The 23,318-nt window shown below is 42.2% G+C and overlaps 2 protein-coding genes across 7 annotated transcripts in view; one reads left to right on the top strand and one right to left on the bottom strand.

Annotated features, from left to right (window-relative positions):
- Window positions 1-23,318, top strand: part of LOC105679147 (probable RNA methyltransferase CG11342) — a 38,015-nt gene that overhangs the window by 852 nt on the left and 13,845 nt on the right. Inside the window, exons 1-3 of one of the 6 annotated variants that reach the window (XM_012378998.2) lie at window positions 8,433-8,575; window positions 8,707-8,883; window positions 18,844-19,056. The gene's annotated coding sequence lies outside the window, so the exon portion shown is untranslated. Of the gene's footprint in view, window positions 1-8,432; window positions 8,576-8,706; window positions 8,884-16,026; window positions 16,181-18,272; window positions 18,404-18,581; window positions 18,741-18,843; window positions 19,057-23,318 lie in introns of those variants that run through there. The other 5 variants (XM_012379000.2, XM_012378999.2, XM_012379001.2 and 2 more) reach the window with 5 other exon arrangements.
- On the bottom strand, window positions 190-18,248 carry trbl (tribbles). Its single transcript, XM_012378996.2, has 4 exons — window positions 17,776-18,248; window positions 11,165-11,915; window positions 8,205-8,506; window positions 190-3,829 (listed from the first exon to the last, which is right to left on the bottom strand). The coding sequence occupies exons 2-4, from the start codon at window positions 11,495-11,497 to the stop codon at window positions 3,373-3,375; spliced, it is 1,092 nt and encodes a 363-aa protein (XP_012234419.1). The 5' UTR covers window positions 11,498-11,915; window positions 17,776-18,248; the 3' UTR covers window positions 190-3,372.

Here is a 23,318-nt window from a genome sequence, read left to right as displayed (position 1 = left end):
TCTTCGCACATGTATCTCTTATTCTTTGTTCTTTATTTCTCTAATCTCTCGTTTAATCTCATTGTTATATTAAAACTATCTTTCCAATCAATAATTCTTTGAAAAAATAATTAGAATAGAATTCACTTAATAATCTGCTCATAATCGGACACTGAGCAAAGTGCAAAATGTAGAAAATATACGACGATCTTCATCATAAACATCATTTTATTTTGCCTATGTACAGAAACGAAATTCCCTTATCGCACTTAGATAATGATTTAATGATAGTATTTATATAATCGTGTTGAACTTATGTACATTTTCACGCGCGGCATTTGTACCCTGACTGAAAATGATACGAGGAGGAATCGTAGAGCCGCGCCGAGGAGACGCCCATGCCCCGAACGCGAATTATAAAATAAAAAGGAAAGTCTCTTACTTACTCTCGCAAAAGTTACAAAAGAGCTCGCGGTAGGTAGGTAGGTAGGTAGGTAAATATTGTAAATGTAAGAACACATGGTACTTTCGTCGAACATGAGGGATCGAGTTTAAGGATCGTCCCTTGCGCTCTACTCTTCAGCTTCGGTGCCAAATCAAAAATTCTATAAACAAGTATGCTTCTTCGTCGTCCAACGCAAATTTTATTTCAAACCTTGAATCACATTGAGGCTGAATTGCATCGACAATCCGAGCTAACTGATCCTTATATCTAGAATAGCGTCTTTCAAACAATATTTTATAAAGGAATCACATTTTGCAAAAATTAAATTTAAAATTAAATAAAATTTTGGTTCAAAAATTAAATTTTTCAGGAATCTATATTCTTTAGTTACTTAATATTTGTATAAATTTGCTTTTACCATTTTACAATGTTCTATTGTTAAAAAAAAAGAAAAAAAAATAGAAAAACACTGTTCTAGATTAAACTCGTCTATATATTATGATGGGTTTGATCAATTCCAAGTCTAAATTTAGTTATAACTTGGGGAAATATTTTAGGAATGCTTAGAAATTTCGGACATTTACCATCAACTGCAGTGACAGTAATTCTTCATTTAACAATATATAACATCGCTCTCAATATGATTAAACCCATCACAATATAGCCAAGAAAAGATAATTTTACGAAAATTAGCACAACATTGATGCAAACAAAATTTTGGAAATATCTATTTTGAAATTTTATTCTAATATGTTGCAATAACGAAAATCTTCATTGAAAGTAACTGAAAAATAATTCATAGTTTTATGTTTATCGGAGAGTTTTACTCTGAACTGGCTTTATAGAAAGAAAAATCCTCAAAATCGTAGGACGTGCAGCTTATACGTGTCAAACTGATTACAAATAATTGTCGATCGTTCACTCTTCGTTCGTTTTTTGAAATCGAATCAGTTTTACCTAGTGAGCCGCAAGCGATGACTTTACAGGTCTAAATCAGAAGAGGGTAATTCTTGTCTACGATTCACTAGTGAGTCCACCTGAAAACATTGCCTTTGATGAACACATTTTATTTATTCATGGATGCTCGTCGTTTGAGTAATCCAGAAGCGTATTCTTTTATTGTTCTTAAGTTAGAAATTTATTGATCAACGGTATTTGTGTTTTCTCTAATAAAGGTAATTGTATAGGCCACATGTCCAAGCAGTCTTGAACTTTCTAGGCAATGTTTTTAGGTCAGAGAACGAAGTTTTATCGCGTACGAACGAGAAATATCCCTTCTTCGATGCTCGTCTAGTAGATTTGATTGACTTCGTGATATAGTGACGCAGGTAAATGGGTGCGCAGGAACAGTAAATCGGATTTTCGATTAGAAACTTCTTTTCGCTTAATTCGTTCGACTTACTTTAATAGTTCGCCAGTAACCGATCGCTCTGGCGGTGAACTTTGACATTTTCTTTTTTTGACTGCGAGTTTTTAACTTGAATCCGACTCACTTTTTTATAATCCCATTTGTTTATATCGCTTTATACTATATGCTATACTAGACAAAAGCTCACTGGGGGTCCTATTCGAAATTTACATTATATTCCAGTCCCTCGCTCGAATATACATAGCTGTTTTACTCATATGTACACATACATGGATCAACCAGTATAGCGTTAAAAACCATCTCGTGTAGATGCGCAACGCGAGAAATATCGAGAAAGTCGAGGATGTCGGATGTGCCTAGCGCACAAATACAAACATCGAGTTCGTTTAACGGCAATAATTAATGTACATGGACTTCAGAGACAGATGACCGCAAGTAACCGCTCGCTTATGAAACAAATGTATGTTTCGTATCACATATGTCGCTTAGAACCTTTAAGATTCTATCACAAAGGATTCGCACGCGCGAGTGCGAATATACTTGTAAGCAACAAGGCTAACGATTCTTTTTCATTTTTGGACCGGTAATGGCAATATTTATCCTCGAATCTAGGATTCTTTTAGCCGATAAGAGACGTTTTGTAATCACTTGCGTCACGTTGCCTCCGAAATTGTCAGCGGAGAATGACCAAAATCGAGACGCCACTTTACAGAGGGTCCCCTTCGATTACTTTCGCCGCTCAGTGCTTCGATCGCGAGTTGTCTCAAGACTAGAGTGAGCTTATTCTTGGACGAGGGAAAATCTCGTTCAAGCTTTCAGCTTCCGTTCGATTCTAAATTATAGCGCCGAACGAGAGAAATGTAATCCAGGGATTGTATTTAGGATAGACTTTGGTTACTCTCCCTCACGTCAAACTTCCATCGAGAACGATTACTCTCATCCGATGTTAGTACGCTCTCTCTCTCTCTTCGGAAACTTATTCTAGGCCGTCCTTTGGCCGGCGACAAGGGGAGGAGGATCCAGCATTCTTAGCTGCGTACGGCCGCGCATCTCTCCGCAAGGATCGAGTCCGATTTCTCGATCCAAATCGGAGAGCGCGCGACTCGCACGGATCTTGGGTGAAGCGTGTGATTCAGCTGCCATTAACACATTGACTGCCAAAGATATATATATATATATATATATATATATATATATATATATATATATATATATATATATTCCACAATTTAGAAACTTTTTTAATCATAAATTTTTTCTTAAATATTATCTCTCTCTCTTATTGATAATTTTACTCAATCTTTTGCACGTTTGTATCTTTCTTTTCTTTCGAATGTGATATATCAAACAGAACGCCGCGCTACTTTTCCGAACTTATCGCTATTCCCTGACGAAGCTAATGTGTGTTAAAAACCGTATCGCCCCCCCCCTCCCCCCACCCCCCCTCACCATCTTTTGATTGCGCTAACTCACGCCTCACGATGCAAGTACTCGATCCGGCTGTCGACGCGGGAGAAACACCAGAATGCGAGAGTGATGCCGTCGCGCGCGGAATAATGATTCTTCCCCCGAAAGAGAGTCAGTCTTGAGGATTAGTAGGTAGCTCTGGTACGAGTTGGTCCTGGCACGAGGATCTGCTGCCGGACGTGGGCGCGCACAGCCGCAGCGGCTTCGAGAGCCACGGGTGCAGCGGCACGTCCTCGGCGTACGGCCGCTCGGACGGCTCCTTTCGCAGCAGCGAGCGGATCAGGCACTTAGCGCGCGGACTCAGACCCTCCGGCACGGCGAACTGGCCGCGCGAGATCTTGGCGAAGAGGGACGCGTGCTCGGCGTCGTTGAACGGATAACGACCGACCAGCATCGTGTAGAGTAGCACGCCCAGCGACCAGATGTCCGCCGCCTTGCCGGAATAGGCGCGTCCGGAGCGCAGCACTTCCGGCGCGACGTAAGCCGGGCAGCCGCGCCGATCGGTCAGCTTGTCATTATCGTTCTCCACGATCACCGCGTCCTCCAGGCTCTCCAGACGAAGCCGCGTTCTGAAAAAAAAAAAAAAAACAGAAGAAATTAGAACAGAAAAATTGGCGAATTTGCAATAATTTCTCAAGATTTGCAACACTTTTAAGATGAACAAGTCGTATATTTTTTTTCTAATTTATTTTAATTTATTCAACTCTTAAGATACAAAGAAATCGTTTAAGAAATTATTCGACAGCTCGTGTAACGAATGGCTTGTTACCGAAAAGATTCGGACTCGAGTTCAAAAGCTACAAATTAAGGTATTCAACCTTGTTCGAAATTTACGATCCTTTTTTTTCATCGCTATCGTGCGAAATTTGTTGCGCGTGTCCCAAGCACACGTTGCGCCAAAGCCCTGTATTTATTAGCGACTGGCTATGATCTCGCTGCGGGTTTGCGAGGTGAAGCCGAAGATCGTGCAACCTTTTACGCGCGCGCCCGAAGGCGAGGTATTTCAATTTAGCAAGAGGACACCGCGATTGAGCCATCGCCATTGCCGTTCTTAGCCGTCATCGTTGTCGGTAGCGCGAGATAAGGATGCAGCGAAGGGGATAAGAAAGAGAGAGAAAAGAGTGCCACTGGCCGGTCGCGACTCAGCTGCGTTGATCAACCTGCAACGCGGAAGTCGCGCGTGTACGTAATATTCTTGGCTCTTGGGTAACTTTTCAGCTCTCCTACGAAGTGAGCTCTCGTAGTCCCGCCAATGATACTCGGTCGAGACACACAGTGGAGTAACTCGCTCGAGAAAGTCCTACGCATTTTAAATACGCCTCCGTGCATCCCTAATACATAATTTACAGCAAACATATGACAGATACTTTAGCATTATCTGTAAAATATATATTTTAGAGAAGATGTAGTATCTTATTTATTATAAAAGTTGTACTTTGGGATAAGAATAAGTATAAATAAAAAGTGGAGAAAGTAAATTCTATTCATATCACGTTTGAATTATATATATTTGTCAAAAAATTGTTCTCTTATAAATTATATCCATCAAAAAATTTGATATCTTCTACTAGAAAATTTTGTGCAAACATCAATTCGCTTTAAAGTGTAACGAATGAGTGAGAGATATCTCGTCAAAATATCTATTTTTATAAAATTCCTATCGTGTTGTCATCAAATTTAAAAAGAATTATTTTCAGTATGGCATGTATCAATGCTACATTTCGCAGAAACAATCTTTCAATAATTTGCAGTTAAGGCTCTTCATCAATGTACGTTTGAGGACAGCCGAATCATCGAGTACCACGGAGGCGCGTCTCCGGTGAACACCACGTCACGCGAGAGAGTTGTTACACGATCTTGACAATCTGAAGGAGCGAACGCGTGTCAATGGCCTCTCTGAGCAAATGAATCGAACGAACGCTATGGCACGCTAGACCGTTCATGACGAACGGAGACGGCGAGAGAGAGGCCGCAGCTTTCTTCGCAAACTTTCACCCGTTCGCCGGCCACGACACGATATCGCTCCGGGTTCAAGAACCCCCAGGCGGATTCTAGACGTGATTTCCCGGACAACCCGTGAGATCTGTGAACGTCGCGGGACGCTCGAAACGCTCCTTCGAACGATACGTCTCAGACCGTTCGCACGGACTCTCCTGATGACTGATTTTCTTCTTTTTCAATTGATATTTCAAATTGAAGTTTGTAAGAACTCGGAAAAGAGCGCATGAGTCACTAATATAAACTACAGAAGTCATTAATCATAGTCAGTCAGCTACATTAATGTGTGCAACCGTAAATTGCTTCCAATAACAAGGTGGACTTAAAGATCATTTCATCTTCAGTCTGCAATTACATTGATCTTCGTATTAGACGAGGAAAATCCGGTATTAAATGCAAATCCACGCAAATGCTTAAAAGATCATTAATTCATTCATGAAACAGAAAAAAGAATAGGAATTGCTTTTTATACATAAATAAGCGCCGTTTTTCATGTTTACTTTAGAGCGCAATAATTTTGTATAATTCACGTCGTGAAATCAATTATACGAATTCAATTATTGAAATCAATTATAAATTTAGGACGTCATTCGATTCTGCTCGAATCAACATTAGTATTTCAGTGCTTCCTAAACATTTAAATAGTTCCGGATCTGGGCAAAAGTATGCGAAGTCGGATCTCAGGCGTCCCGGATTTCAAGAATAGAGAGTTCCTTTTGCACACGCGTGCGAAGGATCGAAGGAGGCCGATTTACATGCGAGGATCATTAACCTTGCGAATGACGATGCCTCCGATTGAATTCGGCACCGAACCGGACCAGCGGTTCATGCCGTTGCGAAACGGATGCGTGGCGGAGAGAAATCCGGTCACGAGACCGAATTATGCTTTTCACCGAGAGCGCAAGCTGACGCTACGCCCGACAACGAAACACGTTTCCAGACGCATTCGGAAATTATCATAAAATCGAACTCCACGCCACGAACATCCGGAAAGAGGCGATCCTTGCTTCAAAAAGCGATTTCTATTCTCTTCTGCATCTCTTTTGCGAGTCGACAACTGCTTCCTCCAAGTATTCGCGTGGGTTTGCATTTGCATTCGCATTCACGCGACTCTTTAGTTCCGGATTTTCAACACCAAGATCAATTTGATCGCTTTAATCCGCCCATTATTAAACCAATAGAGAAAAGATAAACTAGCGCGAAAAAGATTCGCAACGTGATGAAACTCGCGCGTGTTTAAAACTTGACAGAAAAACGATGTGCGAGAGAAATTCTCTTTCAAAGTAAAAGAATTCAAAAAATCTTCCGAGAAAATTTGATAGAAATATATATGATATTACTTATTTGTGTTATGATAAACTAATCGAAGATTTCCACTTCTTATTCGACCAAATTTTCCGTCGAGCGTCGAAATTTCGCCATATCGACGTATCGTGCAACCGCATGCGTTACAGTAATCGGGGCTTGTGTCCTAAGCGCGCCTCGGGGAAGGCGAAAGACAGCGAGAAAGGGAGGAAAAGAATACCACGCGCCGCCGTTTCTTGGACGCCGGCCGCGCCGGTGGAGCGAACGAACACACAACCACGCGTTTCCTAATTATACCGACGTTTCAAAACCACGCCGCAGCAGCCGATGAACCAATATGCTTTTCTGCGGCTTGCAACATTCCCCGGACTCTCCTTATTCTACGTGCGCGAGAGCAGCAGCTCGCCGAGCGGCAGGAATGCGATTGGCCAACATACGGACCGACATACGAGTCGATCTCCCGATCGCCGGCGCACGACACACAACACGCCCGTTTGCTTGGCTTGGCTCGGCTTGGTTGCTGCTTACGTGCCTGTTGCACGTTGCTGCAGCGACACTGTGGGTGCGTCGCATGTCGTATCACGAATAATCACGCCGAGATAACGCCTCGCGCAAACACACCCTGAATCACGACTCAAGGCAGCCCGATGAAGTCCAAACGGGGTATAATAAGCGAAATGACTAAGCGATTGTAACTCGTAAGGATTTATAATTGTTTGCTCATTATTGCTTAAATGACTCCGATACGTCTGCTTGAGATAAGAGAAATTTAACTTCGGACAAATTTCAATTTTAATCCGCAGGTGAAATTTCTTTGTCGTTAATTTTTGTTCTCCGTCAAAGAAAATGGAAACGAGAAAATGTGACGCATCTGTCTGTTCTAATAATTATAAAAAATAGTAGATTTTGTATTAAGAATATTCAATAATTAATATTTATACTCTTCTCTATTCAGGATTTAAAATATGCTTTCATTTGAAATAAATTTTCAGCATCTAGTGCGTTAGATGAACCTAATCGCATTTTGATGCGATCTGTGATATCTGTGTGTGTGTTAATGAAACACGCTCTTGCTCTTTGAGACGAGAACACGAAGCCACGGATCCGTGATCAATTGGTTAATATTCATTATCATATTTGCCCATATTTCTTTCCAGCGCGAAGCAAAGAGAGGTCACTCGTACGAGAAAAACGCACCCACAATCGACTTCCCCTTCACTCGGAAAAGCGAACGCGAACCCTGCGCTATCGATACCTTTGCTTCGATCCGGATGTATCATTTATGAACTTTTAATCAATTCTCGGGAAACACACAATTTCGGTTGCTTTTTTCTTCAAATATAATATCCGCAAAAATAATATATATCGTATCATATTGTCAAATGGTACAAAAACGGAAAGAGGTATAACACAAAATTCGATACAGAATAACTAAAAAGCATATTCTTTTTTTTTTTTTTCATTTTCGAACGGAAATTCAATGCCGATAATTTCCGGAGGATTCTGTTTGATTTTGGGTCAGAGAAAAATATTTGATCAAAATCGTCTGCATTTTACTTTACAGCGTTAGAAAGGAAAAACTGTCTCTCAACGGCTTGATTAGGAAGAAGGGCTTAAATACGCGATTGTACGATTTCTTACCTCGCTTCATCGGCGAAGACGAACTTGCGGAGCTTAAGATCCCTCAACACGACACCGTACTCGTGACAAGTCGCCACGGCCCTAGCCGCCTGCCGGAAGAGTCGCCTCGCCTCAGGCTCGCGTAGTCTCCTGCGCGCTCTTACGTAGGCGTGCAGGTCGCCGTGGTGACCCTCCAAGAGAAGATAGCGCCGGCCTCCAGGTGCCTCCACCACGCCGGCCACGCCGCTCGCCGCGCCGGTGCCCTCGAGACGAAGGTGGGCCTGCAGCAACGCCTCGCAACCTTTGTCGCCCACGGTCAACGCCTGCAATCCGGAAATGCGACAGAGTTACGATAAAAGCGATGCAAGTCATCGACTGAACGCGAACAGGAAGTAAGTTTCTGAAAATATCACCGGGCCGTTTCTAATTTGTGACTTTGCGCATCCGAACATACTGTAATTACGTCTCCGACAAATCTAATTTTCTGCCAGATAAATCTAATTCGGTAAATCGTATTTTGCAGTAACGAGCGACGGAAGTTTCTTTCTTTCTGACAAATGTTCCGGACGGAAATTCAATACCGATCATTTCCGGCGGATTTCGCTTGATATCGAGTCGGATTGAAATAAATAAGCTCCAATTGTGCCAACCGGATATCCTTAAGAAGAATATTAATTTAACGATCACTAATATCACTAAGGTATGCAATTATAAATTCTTTACCTCGTCATATGGCGTCGAATCAGGGTCGATGTTAGAGGTTGATGAAATTACATCCACGTCAATTTTTCTAATTATTTTAATTAATTATATCAGATTTGTGTGCTTCGCGAGTATCGAATTAATTTAATGTGAGGATTACACATGTTGCACACAAGTTAAACAAGCCCGGGGATAAAAGTTCTTACGAAAGCTATATACAGATAACGAAATTGTCGATTACTTTTGAAACTCTGCTCGTCCAGCTGTTCATCTCTCGTGTCGAAACCTGACACCGTTTCGACATTCGAGTCCCATTAGTTTAATAAGAGCACAGTGCGTTCTTTACGAAATTGGCCATCGATTGCAGCTTTTGTAATGCTCTCAATTCAGAAAACAAGCCGAAAATCGTTCGTATTTTTCGATAAAATTAATGATAGGCAAGAACATGCTCGACGAAAAATTAGACAAACATAACAGGTGTTGGCTAAATGTCTAGCAAAATTTGCCAAACGTAATATAATTAGAATAGAAACATGTACAAAAATAACTCACTAATTAATCTTTATTATGTTTTAAAAGAAAACATCATCAAACTGAATTCGTCAAATCAAATGACGTCAACATATAAAAGCATTATTCATAAACTGCCCTGCTCTTGAATTCCTTTACCAACCGAAAGGTCGATGGTATTAGTCAAGAACAGTTGCTCGCGATCTCTCCATTGCCCGAAATAACTATGACCCTCATCCTGTTTCTTTTTCTAACGAAATCACGAACTCTTGCGGTTTGCAACGCGGACACACTTGCGAAAGCGCGCGTCACGCGCGCGTGTAATCGTCAATTAAATTAAATGGCCGTAGCTTTAGAAGCGATTATGAATAACGGACAGTGTGTGGCGATATGCGACGACGGATATGCTAGGTGAGAGGTGAGGCGGGGCGGGCGCGAGGTGACACAGCCTTGTATTTGTTCGCAGCGCGGATGATGTAAGCGGCTCATTGTATAACGCGCGGCGATTGTAAAATGTTAATGGAAACGCGGCAGGGGAGTCTCCGCGCGGACTGTTGTAAAGTTGGTCGTTTATCAGTTCTCCCCCCTCCCCCCTTTCCCCGCCCGGTTGATTTTTATCTACGCCTTGCGGAATAAAGCGTAGCGGCGAAAATTCCGCCGACCGTTCGATTGCGGAAATTCAAATTCCGAAATTCATGATGCAACGCGGCATAAATAAACATAAATGCGTCCGAAGCAGGAAACATGTGTGCACGTGTGCGAGTGTATTTACATATGGTTTCACACATTGCCACACCATGACAAAGTCCGCCGTTATCAGTGGGGAATGTCGAAATCCGGATTTAAGATGGACATTTTATTTACAGAGGCAGACACGACGCTCTTTGATAAGAGCTGCTGAACAACGGTTATCGGTGCTATTTTAATTATATGTGCGAAGATAGGAAAAAAACTGCTCGACTTATTTGGCGCGTTGAATCATCTCTCGCCGCCGATATCCCGAAAACACTCGAAGCTTTGAAACGCGGGGTCGTCTTTATTCAACAAGCATCCGGGAACGGAAATCACTTTTTCCTTTTAATTAAAGAGAGAGAGAGAGAGAGAGAGAGAGGTCGCCCGGGTCAGGATTAATTGAATCATACTCGAGGAAGTCGTAAAACGTTCAGACAAATGCACTCTCGGTTACGTCGTCGTGTCGATCTCGCAACGAGTTTCACGGTGGTGGCTTCGATCGACCCGAACATTAGCGGACCGTTACGTCCGTATGCTCCATTATATAATGCCACAGTAGTTGGATGGAAACTCGGCAGCTGCAGTGCAACGCTGCGGATGCATCCACGTGCGATGACGCGCCATCGCCGATATATGCCACGCATTATAAGACAAATAGCTAATTCGTATTGTTGTCACGAATATTGCGAAGTCCTGATCATTTATCGGATTATTTATCAATCTGAATAACTTTCTTACATAACGCTTGATGCGCATCCCGTCAACATAATATGCCATTAAATTTCCCAATTTTATTGAAGATAACATTTGAGGCGATCCGCGATAAGTACAATAAAAAGTTCTCCGTCAATTATCGACGCAATAACGAATCGCGAATTCAACGCGCCAATGTCCGGATACGGCAAGTTATCAGCTAACTGTTGCCCCTCGTTGCAATCTGCGACATATATAAAAAGTATCCGCGACGGCCACTCGCTTGCCCGTCGTCGTGCAACATTATGAAACTGACGAATTATAAAGGGACCTTCGGCACTGACCTTGGCGACGAGCTGTTGACCGCTGTGCACGTCGACGCACCGATAAAGAGCGCTACCCTCGGCCGGACCAAGAAGCAAAAATCGATCCCCGAGGATGGTCGGTCCCCCGTGAAGGTCGGTGGGCACCGATTCGCAGGTCGGGAAGACACAGCTCGGCGGCACCACCGCGCTGCTCTCGTCGCCGGCCGGCTGCTGCGGCTGCGGCTGCTGCCGCGGCGACAGCTGCTGATGAACGGCGTCCTGACTGCCGGCGTTCGGACCGACCAGAAACTTGCCATTGTTGTTGCGGGCCGGTACTTGCAGGTGCAGTGGATGCTGCCTGGCCACTCTCATATTGCGCCCCGTTTTTACACACACACGCGCGCGCGCGCGATCGGACACGCGCACACCTGGCTTATAATTATTATCACTCGCGCACCAAGTCGTTACCCTCGACGTACCGTCCTGGCTCGCCACGTCTCGCGCGATCACGGATTTGCAGCAGCAAGATGCGCTTGAACACACTTCGCGCGTCACTTGGACTTAGCACTGGCCATCACGGATCGAGTGCATCGACATTTTTTTTTGTTCCGTTTTCTATATACAAAGTTGCGAGACGGTGTTTCACCGACGGATCTTCTAACCTCTAACGAGTTAACTATTAGAAATATCACTTGTGCTTTTTGGGGGCCCGCGCAGCGTCGTTGCGCCGGGTCCTTGGACGGAGAGAGATCTTCGTGGATAATCAGTCGGTCGCTCTCGAGAGCTGATCCTGTAACACAAAAGGATCGGATATTATCTCGGGAGTCGCAGATAACACTTTGTGGCATTTCGCAAATACAATGCACAGAGCTACGTGAGTTTGCGGAAAATTCAATTCACATTCAAAACCCGCAAAATTATTAATCAAACTGTTGTTTTGCACATTCGTGTTTAATCGCAGATCTAAATACGGCGTCATCGGATTATGCGAAATTTTTAAGCGCATACTTTCACGTCCTCTCGCATGCCGCCATATCTTTCGATATAAAAAGAGAAAGAATATCTTATTGCCTCTTGGTAATCTGCACGAGTGGCCCTGGCCAAAATAGCAGGAGAGGCATGGCGCACCTATACACAATTACGCCTACGTGTGTTACGCACACACGCCCGCGCGCGCGATCCGGCGACGACAATAGTTCCGTTCGCAAAGTCCATAATATGATTCACGGACAATTTCAAAAGACAACATTTCGACATTCCTGCCTCGTGCGCAACTTCCATGGTTATAAGCAAGAAGGGGAACTTTGTAAGGTCAGGGATATCGCCGGACAGGGACGACGATGAACCTTCTTGCTGCCCCGAGCCAACTTCCGGCCGCGTAACTATAAATATTAATCGATCGTTCACAACTTTATCGTATCGTATGAACGCAAGGGACATTTTTTTACAACATGAAGATGATGGTGCATCGGTGTCGTCGAAAATGTCGTTTTTATGACGCGTTCATCTCTCGTAAATTCACAGGAGACTGATGCAAACTTTTGCGGAAGTTGCAAAAGAAAGTTGATGGACATAATGTCGCTATGCAAACATTCTACTCACGTACACACATGTCAACTACGTCGCGTTTAAGCATCCGGAAAGTGAAACCGAGCATTATTCGCAATATTCGCGTAATAAAAATCTTATAGTTTTCACGCTGTGAAACGACATTGAGTGCTCCTGTTCCAAGGTACGGAGTTGGCACTGGCTGGAAGGAGGTAATCGCCGCTGAAGGAAATTACGTGACGGTTTTATGAATGATCGAATGCAAAGCGTAGGCACACGTGACCGGCGCCGATAATCGCATAGACGCGAAAGGGCGCTTTTACTCGCGAAAGACAAACAGTCGAAGCGCCATCACGCCTCTCTTTTCGAAAAAAACGGATATCCAGCGAAGAAATAAGAAGGAAGGAAAATATTTCCGCGGCGGGATGCGGCCGTATTTATTCGAGACCGCCTGAAATAGTGACGACCGCGATGATGCACTCGCGCGCTATGATTCACGCGCGTAATTTTATCGTAAATGCTTTCTCCTCGCCCGCCACCCCCCCGATAAATGTCGATGACACGTCGTCGATCCACGATGTTTACAAAATAATGCACTCGCTCGCCGAAATTCATGCGCTGCGCGCACGTGTGAGTGCGCTAATCGAAGAAAAAATGTAAATTGATTCGCGTCGAAAACAACAATTGTCTATTCAACTTAATGCCAATCAAATGTCCGAGTTCGTATTCCGATATGGGGATAGTGTTGTCTTGCAGTAAATTGATCGGTTTTATATTTAACGTTTGCGCGGATAAGATATTCTTTCTTTGTTCCAAACATCTATCGCATTACTCGTTCATTTTTTTTCTTTTTTTTTTTTACTTAAAAACGATTGAAAACAAAATCAAATGAAACGTTTGTTCGACTCGCTGTAAAAAAAAATTTTGCTCGGAGCGATAAAGCTACAAGTCTCGCAGACTACAAGCTCTTCGGAAATCACGAAGTCGTGAAAAGATTTGTTTAACCGCGATTGCGGGCAAGGCAAACGAACAAAGGGTGGACTGTACATCTTTCACGCCGAAATCTACTTCTCGCCGCCATTCTTCGATTAGTGCCCTCGCGCTATACATTCTCATTCGCATAATCGTTCATTACCGATTCGAGATATGCAAATATCGCGCAGTCGTCCTTGAGGAAGCTCCTCGAAGCGTACAACCGGCGCGCCGTCGTATGCTCATTTTCATGCGACTCGCAGCAGCGTCATTTTTCTTTAAATTCAACAAAAGAAATCGAATTCGATCTGATGTCAAAGCAAAAACAAGAGAAATACTATCTTATAATATGATACAATGATATTTTCTTCACGTGCCACATAATTCATTTTTGATAGATTCTCTGTTCGACTGAAGTCGAAATTAATAACTGCAGACCTTTATTAATGAAATTCACATTCTAAAGAAACGGGAGGGCACACATTATCTTGAATTATATTTTAGTTTTAATCTAAATTATATTAATTAAAAGAATGAAAGGCTCAGTAGCCGGTCATTGTTCCCGTTCACAACTGGAGAACAAGAATTATAACGAGTTAGAGGCGGCAATTAACGTCTTGACGATAATGAGCGACGAGGTCGAATTCGAAGACAGACATTTTATCGAGTAAATTGCCGGTAAACGTGACGAAATACGTGCCTTGAGTGTGCGAAACGAAAGAATCAATCGATAGCTCGATAGAATGTGAAGAGACAGGAAGCGGAGTAGACAAGGCACAAATTATGCGAATTCTCTATACATACTAGACGATTTAAAATGTAGTCGATGCTAAAATCCAGAGAAAAATCGTAGCTTTTCTAACTCGAGCAATTAACTTTACATTATTATAATCTCTAAAATTCACGTGTTCTCATTAGTGGCTTACATCATTACTCCTCACTCTTGCAACGAATTAGCTTTGATAATTGGAAACAGCTATCTCAGACAATTTTGATTGAGATATTGCCCAATCCTGCTTGTTTACGAGCTACGTTTGTATCGTAGCGTTTGAAAATCATATATCATTCGCGCGGCAGATGCTGACTGGCGATACTCGCGGTCTCCTCTATTACGATATCTACGCACTTGCGCAAAAGTCAGCAACACCAACGCAACAACGAGCTTCGAGCGGCTCGCTCCAAAGATCAGGGCTGTGCAACACGATCTCTGCCCAATCTCTCCGCTTCCCCGGCGACCCGTCGCGCAATACAAACGAAATAACGAATAATCGCGACACGTTTTTATCATATTGCGAAGGACTCTTCAAGACGGAAAGTACGGCTTTATCACCGATCACGTGGATGCCGCGATGCTCGCGAGGTCAGCGCTGTATCGACAGGTGAATAGGCCCAGACTCGAGCCGATTACAGCTGCTCCTTTGAGATACGATTCCACGATGACCTAACGTTAAGCAGTAACGTCCCACAATTTTGACCTAGCGGTTCTTTTCGGTTCAACTATCGCGGGGTATCGCGAAAAAAAGCTAGATTGATAATCTTACATCATGCTCCTCGGTCGAAACGATAAGGGCTTTCGATAAAGACTTCCAACGATACATATTTATATTCATTGTCGGTTTGGAATATTTCAGATAAGGAAGTGACTTTAAATTCGGAATGCTAAAGGTTAAGCATTTAGCAATTCTAATGACTTTACGTTGGCAATTTTAATGCTCGCAAAAACTGATTGAAGATATTCGTAAAATATCGATATTCCAAAAGGAGTGATGCAATGCTCATATTTATTAAACTATATGAAGCTTGAATTGATTATGCATTGGTAAAGACAACAGCACTCACGTAGTTTTCACGTTTTTTTTTTTCATAATAAATTCTTTTTTGTTGAATAGCTTGACGTACGTATTTCTAAAAATAAAATTAATATTGTGTAATATTTTTCTTTTATTGTCTAGCAGTTTTTTTAAAGAAAAAAAGGAGCAAGTGTGCAGTATTACGACAGAGTTAAAGAAAATTCAGAGGCTTCGCAATGTAAAATATAAATTATTATAATGCATAATATTATTTTGAGAGATTTTTTTTAATAAAGGGTTGGATTCTGAATTGTCTTATCTGAAACCTTTATGAGAATATTTGAGCGCGACGTTGACGTGGCGTGTAGTATGAATCCAGCTTTAAACCGTTGCGAGAATCAGCAGCGGCGGACTCGAGGCGATGCCTATTTCGTAGCCGGCGATGCAGCCGGCAGGTGCGCGTACCCAGAGCACTGTCGAGGTCTTCCCCACCCTTCCTCGCGTTCCCTCAATGAAACGCGCGTATCTGACGAAATCGCGAGCTCGGAATTAGTAAAGTGTTGCGTTCGCTGTCGTCGGCGTCGCCGCCGCCGTCGCCGCCGCCGCCGCCGCCGCGTGTGTCGAAACGACACGCGCGATATATCGCCGACGCACACACGCGCGAGCGCGCGAGGCCCGGCGGCCTGTGCACACGTATACGTTTACAGAGAGATACCAGATATCCTTCGGTAAGGTCAAAATGGCGGTGAGTTCCACGATTGTCGCGCAACGATATTGCGGGCACCGGTTTGCATTAATAGCGCAATCGAACGTGAGGCAAGCCCGCGAAATAAATTGCCTAATGCCGCGCGCTCCGCCGCCGATTGTATCGCAAAAATAGTCCGCGCCGATCAAAAGCCGGCCGATTCCGAAAGCGAGTCCTAGTCCTTATCGCAGCATCCTCTCTTCGCTCCGTTTCGCAATGCTCGAACCGAAATCGGTATAATCTTCTCGAGAGCTCGATTTCCGGTATGAATAATTTATGACCTTACATCGGTTGACGTATTCCCTTTTATCAGGAACAAAGAAAAATTGTTTTCCTCGACTCGGTGGCGCGAATGTAAACTCGCTGAAGTCATACTAGTCTTAAATGCCTACGTCAAATCACCCATTCAACGTAAATACGCTCATTCCGTACAAAAATGGTATGCGATGACTCACAGTGAGGATAAACAGCGAGAAAAGGGCTTTCTCCTGATTTCGGGACATTCTCAATTGGAAACACAAAGCTATTATTCTGAAATACCTTTAAGTAATTTACAAATCAATTCCACTTGAGTGTAACTTAAGTGGATTCAAGTTGTTGCAAGTACCTCCTGAGAGCTTGGAAAGTGCAATACATTCGATAAAAAAGTTGTTTATCGTAAGACGGAAATGATTTCAAGCAAACAGCGCTTATGCTAAGCATATATTGAAAGAGTGCAAAGTCAACCGTAACTTCCCTGATATAAATCTCATGAATGTTTCTTGGATGACATTGCTACCTCCGGTCGGCTTTATCAAGAAAGGATTACGATCCAGATCCGTGGAATTATTGCGAAACGCAAACAGGCTACGATATTGCGCGCGAGAGACAGCGTCAACCGGCTTTTGTACTTGACACACGCGACCATTAACGATCGACATCCCGGTGCAAAAAGTGGTCCAAAGCGCGGCGTTGCGTAAAAAAAAAAAAAAAACTCGCCGCTTAATACCGAAAATTAATGACGCTAACCGACATAATTAATCAAATTTGATCAACGGTCCTTCATTATTTTTGTAATTTTAGCTAACAATGCAAAATCGTTAGTGACTCGCATAGCATTAACCTCATATTTTTTTAAATAATACCCGCAATTTTAACAGCTGACATTTCGACAGACACGAAAAAAAAAAATGTTGCAATAGAAATTCATTTGCGGCATCGAAAGTTCAAGTTTTAACCGCCGTCTCGAACGGCGCGAATTTAACGAAGCAAGTAAAGTTAAATCGGTTGTCGCAACCAGCAGATACGCCGACGGCGACATCGCGATAATGCCGTCGATGCAATAAGCACTGCACTTTGCACTGGAGTCGCGCGACATATTACAACGAGAACGTACACACAAGCACTCGGAGGCGGTGGCGAGATCGGAGTGTCGCGCTACCGTCGTTTCCACCCCGAAACGAGTAACCCCGCAGTGTTCCACGGTCGATAGCGTGTTTCCTGCGGATTCGGGGAAGATGCACACGCGCTCGACGACGACGAGGCTCCCATCGTCGGACGCGTTCCACAATAGCGAGGAGCGGGCTGATCTTACCGCCGAGCGACAAGAAATTTACCTTTGTGTTTTCCTTGTCGTCGTTGTCGCCGTGCGTTCCTGAATCGGTGGGTAGGTGGTTAAGACGATTGGACGTCCGCGGGCGGCACCGCAAGCGAGGTACAATCGAGCACGATTGCTGCGATCGGCCTCGTCCGGAGTCTTCTTCTTCTTCTTCTTCTTCTTCTTCTTAGCTCGCTTGTTCTCGTCGGCTCTGCTGGCGTCACGTCGACGGACGCGGTGCGCGTTCGTTGTCGTCGTTTCGCTTCTGAAGACACGGCCGAGAGAGAACGTGTCTCCGCGATTAATACTCGAGACGAGAGAATGAGAGAGAGAGAGAGAGCGCGCGCGCGTACACAGGAGAGGAGAGACTCGTGGTATCCGCGCAACGGACGGTCCAACGTTTTGGGCCGGCCCACCGCTCAGAAACGACGGCGGCAGCAGGACGAGCGAGCACTAACCGATGATGCCATTGTGCAGCTGACAACTGCGTGCTGGTAGAGGAGCGTACGCGAACGTAACCGCCGTGGTGCACAGCACTCGGCAATCTTCGGCAATGATCGTGAATAGCGGGGGAACGCAAACGCGCGTGTTCGGCTAACCCCGGCAGTTCCGGCGAGGCCACTTGGAGAGTTCGCTTTTTCGCGTTGGTGCGATTTAACCTTATCCGTTATTGCTATAATATATGAAATATTTCGGTTTTTTTTTCTTAATTCGGCTGATTATAGAAATGATGTTGAAGTCTGACCTGCAGGCTGATATACGAATACAGAGAGCACGGTATATATAGAACGCTCTTCAATGCGCTGCATTATTTCAGAAGATATATGTAACGGTTTATGTTATTTTGCAAATTGATAATTTTACTTAATAAAAAATTTGATTACGTTCGGACAATCAAAGCGCTAATAATAATATTTGTAACAGAATGCTTTTTTAATGGATTGCACTTGATTTTCTAGCGATGAACATTAAAATATTTTCCAAGTATTAAAAGATACATTTACTAGAAATATTTTGCATAACAAAGAAAATTCATCTCTCTAAATGTGCAATATTCTCTAACGTTTCGATCGTTACCTTTCGACAGGTCAATGATATCATAACAAGATGGAAAAGCACGGAATCCTGAATCACCGGATATACGAACGATATTACATCATACACTGTTGCTATCGTAACACGTGCTATGATTGTGCACGCGGATAATCGTCACGAATCTGGAGAGTGGACCGTTAAATTTATTACGAGGAAGTCGTATCTGCGGAAGCAACAGATAGGTGCCTAATTATACAACATCGAGGTAAGAGATTTGATGTGTATCTATTCGGAAAGTAATATAACGGTCTACGTGAACGATCGACTGAATGAGTAACGTCTAGACGCAAGATCCGCTACTGGCCGCCTCGATAAGTATACGTGGACTCTTGAAGTCGCGACACGCGGTCGTACGAAGCTCAATACACAGTGTGTCTCAACGTATCAATTGTACGTTTATTCTTTGAAGTTTTATATTCTCTCAGCTGTCAATAGATTCTCAGAAATACTCGAGTTATATATATATATTTGTCTCTCCTTTAGATAAATGAGATAATCTCTATAACATAATTTATTATATATATATCATACTCTATATATTATTTATTCATTATCAGTGACACAATAAATTCGATAAGATTCATGTTTACAGTATACAAAAATACATTATCTTTTTTATCTTCTATTAAATTAAACACAATTTAAATGTAAATAAATAATTTCCTCGTTTATAGATATTCTCACTAATTTATTTCAAAAAATTTACTATTTTTTTTTTAGTTATTTTAATTATATATTTATTAATCGCAGGTTATATAAAAACTGGCGAGTTAGAATAAATTCATAAAATATGCTTTATTGTATATTAAATATCTTCTAATTTTCTAAATTATCTAAGGGACTCTTTTTCCCGGAAAAAAATCGATGCTTTCTAAAAGTTAACTGAAATTAATGTCCTTAAAAATTCACACGTGTGTCGTCTGCGAGAAGCGAGATCTTTGGAGAGACACGTCAGTGCAGCACGCCCTTGACCTACCTTAGCATTTCTCGTCGCGCGCGGGAGGCACACTTTAAACAATTGCACACATAAGGGCATGTAACTTCACCCACGGATGGCCATGACGAATCTACCTTCGATTATCTAGTTTTTCCTAACGCGATGACGTTAAATTTCCTACGGATTCTTGGCGAGTAGCGTGTCGGCGAGTAGCGTAAAAAAAACCCATCAGATATGTTTGTTCGTTGCGTCATGCTTTCAAATTCCGGGTAAAACAATGCTCCAAAAAAAAAAAAAAAGTAAAATAAAATACAACAGTGCCAAATAACAAAATAAATCCGAAGAAAGTATAAAGTTTCATATAAAAAATTTGATGCAAATTTACGCAACAGCTTAAATCCGATTCTGGACCATTTGAGTCCAATTCCAGAAGCGCCTAAATTAGCGCTAACATATGTGTGCGTGTGCTGGCTAAACTATCGACATATGTGTCTTCGCCGACATAGCGTACTCACGCACGCAACGGCCGAGACTTCGTGCATTGCGAACATGTGTACGGCCACGTATGTATCTCTCGCTCTCTTTCTCTCTCTCCCGAGAAAAAGAGATAGGGATAAGGTCACGATTGCGTGGCACTTGGATCATGCTCGAGTCAGGCCAGGCCTTCGACGGCGTTTCCAAACGCACCCGGCGCGCGTTCCGGCCACCGGATATTGGTCAACCCGGTCGTTTATTATTTTTTTCCTTTTAATCTCGCGCCATTCCGCTTACGTGGGTGCTGCCCGCGATGATTAACCGGGGCGAGATCAGAGAGCGCGGAGCAGGCGCGACACGTGGCACGAAGAAGGTGGATTGCAGCGAGATCGATACGAACAAGCACACCCGCGTGACTTGTTGCAACGCGGTGGCCGTCTTATGCGAGGGAGATCCAGAAAGTCCGCGTGATCCGCGCCGTTATCGTCGCCGTCGTTTCGACAGCGACGGACACCATCGCCGCCTTATCGCGAGCTGTTTGCAAACCTAGTGCGATTAACAGAAAAATGCACAAATAGTTTAAGATATGACGTTTAAAATGTACAGCGCGTTTATTCGAGATATTTCCGCTCTTATCCAGATTTGTGCTTGAGAAATTCATTGCAATACACATTTTTGCGCTCATTCTTTTAATTATGCGAATAATCAGACGGCGAATGAAGTCTCCGGCGTTTATCTCCGCCAATTTGACTTCGCCAATTTGTTGAGAGAAGAAGGAAATTTAATTTGCTGAAAAAGATATTTTATGTGCAATCACAAAGTTATTCATTCAAGACTCTTAGTATTTGCGATAATATTTCGATGCAAAAGAGAATCGTACGCGATATTATTTCACCGAGTATACATATGTGTATATAATATGTACAATATACATATATATATAATTGCAACAACTATTGATTATGTCGTTCAATATATTCATTGAACAAAACAAAAGATAAATGGATCAATGACAGTTGATAAGACGTGATATTGCTTAATTCGTTAAATCGAGAATCGATACTGACCTACGATAATAAAAACACAAGGAATTAAAGAAATCGAAACTGCATTGTTTTCTGACGAGCGAGCGAGAATCACATGTGTAAATAACATGTGAATAATACGTGTAAATAACAATGATCCACGCTTCGGACGTGACTCACGTCCGAACAGCACGGCCGAAATTGTCACCAAACGACAATCTGCGAAACTGGTTTCGTTTTTTTTTTTTCCTCAAACAGAATGACGACATTGCAGTGTCTTTTTTTTATCGTCCGGTGAAAAAATTTTTAAATATACCGCGATCTTTCGACACTTGGCGTCATCCGTGCCGATATTTCGTCATGCGACACGCGATTGACTCTGGGTGCGCCGGTTGACGGTTCATTGATTAGCTACTTGTATATCATTGAACGAAACTTATTCGGAAGCGAAGTCCGTACTTGGTAAACAGCCGCCCAATTAACGCACTTTTTTTTTCTTTTTGCGATTGAACGTCTATCTTTGAATTTATTCTTCGCGATTACGTGTGTATCGCGATTGGTTACGCAGCGCGGTTCCAAAAGTCTTGTAAATTCATGATATTTTTTCTTCAGCCAGAATTTAATGCGTCGCTTTGTTAACGTATTAGTCGACTAATAATGCTTTCAAAACAAGTTTCGTAAATATTGATTTTAGAATCTTTTAAGAGAAAAAACCTGAAGGATTACTGACTAATAAATATTCTATCGCAAGAAAATCGGATTATTAATTACGTCTCCGTGTGATCAGACGACTTCCGGCGTGTCACAGGTTTTGAACACGTTTCTAAAATAGATCCTCGATCGTCGATCGATAAAATGGGCGCACAGATATGTACAAACCGAAATGATTCATTTCTTTGTTAAATTTCTTTTTTTATCAAATTTCTTATAATAAACTATATATTATAACAAAAAATAATAGATATAATATATAAGAAATGGATATAACAAATATAATCTGAACAAATAAATAGTATTGTATAATCTGATTTCTTTTGCGATAATATAAAATTTAATTTTCTGAGCAAGTTGTTTGATTTAGTTATTATCAAAGAATCTCTTTGAGCTTAATTTATTTGAAAGTACTTAAAGCAACGCACACATGTTTTGAAACTTGTAATACGATACTGAAGCGGTGGTCAAGCTATAGTATGCTTCGATACGCTGCTTATCAAGCCATTAAAAATTTTCGGCGCAATCAACGAGCGAGCAGGTATTATCATCACGATATCGCGCAATAGCACTATATAACTCTCCGATTCAGTCAGTGGTTATTTATGCGTCATGATTACGGATAAATTAGTCATTCAGAAATATGCGGAATCCTGTTCGGTGATTGGAAAACAATGGAAGAGACTGGCGAAGGTGCCTCGCAGATCCTTTCGCCTTATCTCGCACATATCGTTTATATCGTTGTCATGCACTTAACATTCTTGATTTCATACAATTCTCTCTCTCTCTCTCTCTCTCTCTCTCTCTCTCTCTCTCTCTCTCTCTCTTTCTAGGAGATAATGATTCATCAAGATACAAATTTCATAATTTTTTGAAAAGTAGAGAAAGCAATGCTAACAAGGAAGCGTTAAAAAAATGTAAACCCACTTATCTTATGCGATATATATTTTTGCTGAGGAAAGATTAACTTTAAATGAACTAGAGAAATCTAAAAGATGATTAAAAGATCATTAACTTTCAAAGAAAATTTGACAAAGACTTTTGAATAAAATTATTCTTCTAATATTTTAATGACGGGCTTAAAGTTGAGTTGTATATATATAATATATAAAGCCCTGATTCCGTCTTATTATACGTGATAAAAATTTAAAAAACACGAGAGATTGAATAAAAAGGCAGATATAAATAAAACGAGAAATTCGCTAGAATACCGTGAAATATTTCATATTTCAAGGGCGAGAACTATTTTTGATGAAGCTTCTGGACAAGCGAAACGAAAGAAGAAACGCGTCATCGCTTTTAACAGCGTTTGCCTCAATG

This window comes from Linepithema humile, chromosome 2 (assembly GCF_040581485.1).
Source record: "Linepithema humile isolate Giens D197 chromosome 2, Lhum_UNIL_v1.0, whole genome shotgun sequence".
NCBI classification, from domain to species: Eukaryota; Metazoa; Arthropoda; class Insecta; order Hymenoptera; family Formicidae; genus Linepithema; species Linepithema humile.
The sequence above is the reverse complement of the archived record's forward strand: the minus strand, read 5'-3'. Positions and strand labels throughout refer to the sequence as shown.

Excerpts from the sequence above, each read along its gene's own strand:
- trbl (XM_012378996.2), bottom strand. The coding sequence starts at position 11,497 with ATGAGAGTGGCCAGGCAGCATCCACTGCACCTGCAAGTACCGGCCCGC. Across the intron at positions 8,507-11,164 it reads GTCAACAGCTCGTCGCCAAG|GCGTTGACCGTGGGCGACAA; the intron begins GTCAGTGCCGAA and ends TCCGGATTGCAG. Across the intron at positions 3,830-8,204 it reads GTCTTCGCCGATGAAGCGAG|AACGCGGCTTCGTCTGGAGA; the intron begins GTAAGAAATCGT and ends TTTTTTTTTCAG.